Here is a 6,013-nt window from a genome sequence, read left to right on the forward strand (position 1 = left end):
TCTTTATTCCATTGATGTAGGCCCTTCACTGAAAAAGAAAAAAAAAACATATACGAGCTTGACAGAAAATAAATTTTTTTATGTAGAATAGGTTTATTACCGTTCACGTAGCAGTATATAACGGCCTATGTTGATTGATGCTATGAAACACAGACATGAAGGTCATGGTTGAATGCGTTTCTGCTGACACGTCAATGCGTTACAGATCCACAATGTCAACGCATTACATACCGACACACGACGGGAAAAAACAACACAAAATCAAGATACATCGATTTTTAACGGAATTCTAAAAGTTGGTTTCTATTGATTATTGTTATGTTCTTGGAAGGTTTTAGAACAATAAATAAATAACACACATAGGTTTTAAATAGCGTGAGTTACTTAAATTCCGGAACTCAAACAACACAAACAAATACACAGCAACGACGATGCACCGATAGGTGGCGCACTAACAGTTAACTTAATTCTCAGTGCACAAAACCTCCCCACTAAGTAAGTTCAATGTTAATGGGAGAAACATAAACTTTAATACTAATATGAGAACATCATCTTAGGTTTACGCGCTCTGCTTGAACGACGGGGATTCTGCAGTCCATATTGCTCACGATTGTCATTATGGACTCTATTATGTTTATCATGGTTAATTGAAGGTTTAGGGGCATTAACATTAGTGTCCATCATAGCTTGTTCGACTGCAGGATAATTATTGTCCAACAGACTATCATGTTGGTAATCAATTCCTGGATCCGCATCTTCTTTGGTTTCATATCGTGGCTGCAATTGTTCTATGTGGCGTCTCCACACTGGGCCTTTAGGCACAACTTTAACATTTACTGAACGTGGTCCTAATCTTTTAGTAACCACGGCCGGTACCCATCTGGGGTCTTTATCTCTCCTTGGTCCACAATACAATGCATAACATGTGTCTCCAACTTTATACTCTCGAACCAGTGACTTAACATTTTGTTTGCCTTATGCAATATGAGCTGGTGAAGGCAATAAGGTGTCAAATCTTGGTTCTTATTTGTCTTCCATTTAGTAGTTCGCTGGGGGAGAATCCTGTAGGCAGTGGAGTACGTCTATACTGTATAAGGAATTCCTTCAGTGCAACATCTGGAGGATGAGTAGATTTCCTCAATGCTTGTTTGAAACTTTGTACTAATCTCTCCGCAGCTCCATTGGTAGCTGGGTGGGATTGTGCTCCTGTAAGGTGGACAATACCCCTCTCCGTACACCAAAGATGAAATTCATCCGATGTGAAAGTAGTTGCGTTATCAGATACCAGAGTGTGTGGGTATCCGAAATGTGCACAATCCTCTTCAAGTAGCTTGATAGTAGCGCTGGTCGAAGTGGAAGTATTTGGATGAATACACGGGTACTTTGAATATGCATCGACTTCTAACAACCAATTTGAACCCATGAAATTAATCGCATGGTCAACATGTACTCGACTCCATGGTTTTTCCGGAAGCATCCAAGGGTGTATAGGTGCTTTGTTAGGCTGGTTTTGATGTTCTCCACAAGGTGTACACGTACGACAAGTGTCCTCTATGTCGGTATCAATATTTGGCCAGTAAACAGCAGTACGTGCTAGCTGTTTCATTCTCTGCATGCCAAAGTGTCCAATATGCAACAGTTCCAAGACATGGGAACGTAGTTTGAAGGGTATCACCACTCTGTTTCCATACAGTAGACATCCATTTGTTACCATAAGTGAATCCTTCAGTCTCTTGAAATCTTGTACCTTGTACCCCTCTGTACTTTGGGTAACGGTTATCTCCCGAGAAGGCCACCCTTCTCTGGTGTATCTAATCACAGTTGTCAGTACTGGATCCTTAAGGGTTTCTTTCTGCAACAGTGTAGCATTGTTGTTTAATTGGAGATTGATTGACTTTATCATACAGACTGTGTCTGTTTCCGCATCATCCTCTTCCCTGTCAAAATCTTTGTCCAGTGCCATTGGCAACCGACTTAACACATCTGCATTTCCATGATCAGTTGTCTTCCGATACTCAATGGTATAATCATACTGATTCAATATTAGAGCCCACCGGGCTAAACGATTTGCAGCTAGAGTTGGTGTCAGTGTATCAGGTGCAAATAGTGATATCAAGGGCTTGTGATCTGTTACTAGGATGAACTTTCGTCCATAGAGGAACTGATGAAATTTATTCAAGGCAAAAATAATAGAAAGGGCTTCCTTCTGAATTTGTGCATACTTGCGTTGGCTGTCATTTAGTGTTTTTGAAGCATAGGCCAGTGGTCTTTCCCTCCCATCGGCATAACGATGAAACAACACTACTCCCACGCCGGTTTCAGAAGCGTCGCAAGCAATACCAATAGGTAGTGATGGGTCGAAGTGACAAAGAATTGTGTCATTGCATAACAAGTTCTTCAAGTGTTGAAATGATGCTTGTTGCTCTTTACCCCACTCCCATGGTATATCCTTTCTGGTCAACCTGTTCAGAGGGCTGGCTATGGTTGAAAGGTTTGGTAGGAATTTACCGTAGAACTGCAATTTCCCCAGGAACGCTCTCAGTGTCGAGACATCTGTCGGTGGTGGCATTTGAAGTACCGCTTCCACTTTATGACCTTTCGCAACACCTTGACTTGATAGTTTGTGTCCTAGGTACTCAATTTCTGCTTGTGCAAACTCACATTTCTCCCTCCTTCATCTTAGACCATTCTCCTGCAAGCATTGTAGAAGCTGTCTTAGGTTATGTAAATGTTCCTCAGCATTATGTCCACTAACTAGGATATCATCAAGATATACAGCAACACCTGGAAGGTTACCTATCAGTTGTTCCATGATGCTCTGGAAATAACCTGGTGCACTTTTGATACCAAAAGGTAGGCGCGTCTGGAGGAGAACTCCTTTGGTGAGTTTTAAGTGCCAGTCGTTTTTGACTTTCAGGACCCAACCGAATCTGGTTGTAAGCATCTGCTAAATCAATTTTAGTGAATCCATGGCCTCCAGACAATTTACGCATTAGGTCTTCTGGCAAAGGTAGTGGATGGCGATGATCCTCTAACTGTGGATTCACTGTTGCCGAGTAGTCCCCACAAACTCTTAATTTATTATCCTTGCGTACTGGGACCACGGGTGTACCATATGCATTAAACTTAACCCTCTGGATACCGGATTCTTTTGTAGTGCAAACCCTTGAATACCGGATTCTTTTGCAGTGTAACTAGGTTTTTTGCATTTTTTGAGTATACATTGTTCTGGTGGATTTTTGGGAACTTTCTGTAAATTATACAGAAAAATGTTTCAAAAACAAAGAAAGCTTATAGAATAAGCTTTCATTTGATGTATAATTTATATTTTTAGGATTTTTTTTTCATAATATAATATAATATAATATATATATAATATAATAGAAATGACAGAAAAATGCTACATATAAATCGTCAGCAAAAACCAAAAAAAAAAAATTATAGCCAAAAAATAATAAAAACAAATATAAAACATTCCTATTCCACACAGTTATATAATTTATTTACCCAACCATCCATAAATATAAGCACGATCTTTCCATTCAAAAGCAACGACCACCCTCACATTTCTAGGCCTAGGCTCATCTTCATCTAGAACATCTTCACCGTCAGAACTGCTTGAAGCCCCACCGTCATCATCGCTATCAGGCACGTCTAAGTCTCGCACATCTAAAAACTCACTTTCATTGCTGTCTGAATCAAAAATCAGGTCAATCGCTTCATCAGCTGTGTACACATCTTGTGCGGCCATTTCGGAAAATTTTCGAAATTAATAACGATTTCAAATTGATATTTCTAAACATTTTTATATAAGCGCATATGAGTTCTTCACAGATTTCGAAAGAAGAAAGCTTCACGCATGCGTGTTCAAAATTTCTGACGTATTAGAGCTAAAATAAAAACAGAAGAGCGATTTGAAAACCACCTATTTTTTAGTCACTAAATTTCGATTGCAGTCGAAAATGGGAATTCTCGGTTTGAGGTTAATTTCGACTATAGTCGAAGACGGTATCTAGAGGGTTAACAGGTGTCCAGATACCTCTCGTTATCCCTGCCTTATAGGCTTGAGCCAAGTCATGTTGTATAGCGAAAGGCACTGGACGTGCCTTACGAAAAACTGTCGTTGAATTCTCTTTGAATTTTACTTCCAGTTCCACATCTTTCAAGCAACCTAACTCTGGTTTGAATACTGTAGATCTGAAAATTCATCGCACATCTGTATGCAAGCATTCTGAAGTGATTCATCTGGATGAGAATCAGGGCTGTGAATAGTATGTACTGGGTGATCCAAAGGCTTGTTATCCATTGCCATTAGAGCATCTACTGAAATTCCAAGCTTACAGATAGCTTCTCTGCCCAGAAGATTAAGTCCGGGCATTTCTGACACTACAAAACGAATCATTTCTGATTGATTACTGCTGTTCTTCACTAAAGTTGAGAACATGCCGAGGACTGGAAGATTATGGCCTGATGCTGAGAGGTATTTAGCATCAAGTTTGGACAACTGTGGTTTGCTCAAGTCTGCCCATACTTCCTTACACGTGAAATTGTCCCCTGCACCTGTATCAATTTCAAATTTGTACATTTTATCACCAATGTACACATCACTGTAAATCTGCTGCATGGTTACCTGATTGACAGAATTAATTATAATTTTCGTCATGGTAGTAGATTTCTTCTTTTGTTGGCATACTGTTTCCAAATGACCCGTTTTCTTATAGAAATTGCATGTTGTAGCTTTATGTCTGCATACATTTGCCAAGTGCTGTTTGGAGCCGCATCTATAGCATGTACGTTGGGTTTTCTTTACCTCAGGTTTGGTCTTGGTATGTTGAAGTTTATTCACTGATGTAGTTTGTGAAGGTCCATACACTATTTCCTTTGCATATTTGGCTGCATCCTCAACTTCTGCTGCTACTTGTATGGCTTTAGTAAATGATAGATCATCATCCTTTATTTTGAACAAAGCTTTTAGGACGGCCTCATTGTTGACACTGCACATAAAATTTGTTCGCAGTGCTTCATCCAATGGATCTTTTATTTTCATGAAATCGCACGTTGCAGCTTTCTGCCTTATTCTAGCAGCAAGTTCATTGACATGCTCGCCTGGTTTGCGTTTCATATTAGACCAGAACTTGAATCTCTCTCTGACGATGAACCGTTTAGGATCGAATTGAACCTTCATAAATTCTTCAATTTTGGTCAATGTCAAAGTACTTGTTTCAATTGGAGGATTTTCCTTGGCAGCTTGGTTTGAAATTACCTTATAAATGTCCTTACTTTGGTTAGTCAGAAACACTTGGGCTTCCTTATCAGAAGGAACAGAATGCGCTGGTATGAATGTCTTAAATCTAGCCCAATATTCAGTCCACAATTCAGTTGTAGGATCAAATGGTGTAAACTTGGGAGTCATGTTAGTAATAGGAGTAACGACCTGTTGCTTTTGAGACTGTGACTGTTTAAACGTAGTCATCAGTTCTAGCATTTGATCTCCCTGGGTTTTAAGTTGCGAGCGTAGTAACTCGTTTTGTTCCGCCATCATGGCCAGTAATTGTGTTTGCGTGTCCAGAGCAGTCATCCTCGTGAATACGGTACAGTATAGCGTGCACGGTAACTATGTAGAATCAGGTAGGTAGCCTAAGCCCTGGGCTTAGCGAAAAATCTTCGAACAGTACTCACGTTAAATGATGAAAATAAACGTCCTCGTCGCCATTGTTATGTTCTTGGAAGGTTTTAGAACAATAAATAAATAACACACATAGGTTTTAAACAGCGTGAGTTACTTTAATTCCGGAACTCAAACAACACAAACAAATACAGAGCAAACTTTCTGTATTGTAAGATGGTCGTCAACGACGATGCACCGATAGGTGGCGCACTAACAGTTAACTTAATTCTCAGTGCACAACAATTATTAAGTAGTTTTCTACTCTGGTGTGGTAATATTTTTATCATTTTTGCACCCGTGTGTTCCAGAGTGGTCCCGAGTGGTCGCGAGTGGTCCCGTGTGTTC

The 6,013-nt window shown here is 39.8% G+C and overlaps 1 protein-coding gene across 1 annotated transcript; it reads right to left on the reverse strand.

Moving 5' to 3' along the window:
• Window positions 1-4,171: 4,171 nt before the first annotated feature.
• On the reverse strand, window positions 4,172-5,578 carry LOC117113351. Its single transcript, XM_033256660.1, has one exon. The coding sequence runs from the start codon at window positions 5,576-5,578 to the stop codon at window positions 4,172-4,174; it is 1,407 nt and encodes a 468-aa protein (XP_033112551.1).
• Window positions 5,579-6,013: the final 435 nt, after the last annotated feature.

The sequence above is a fragment of the Anneissia japonica genome, unplaced genomic scaffold (genome assembly GCF_011630105.1).
Source record: "Anneissia japonica isolate Jap-2015-1 unplaced genomic scaffold, ASM1163010v1 scaffold195_len58608_cov107, whole genome shotgun sequence".
NCBI classification, from domain to species: Eukaryota; Metazoa; Echinodermata; class Crinoidea; order Comatulida; family Comatulidae; genus Anneissia; species Anneissia japonica.

What these genes read in the sequence shown, in the direction of transcription:
- LOC117113351 (XM_033256660.1), bottom strand. Translation starts at nt 5,578, where the DNA reads ATGACTGCTCTGGACACGCAAACACAATTACTGGCCATGATGGCGGAA.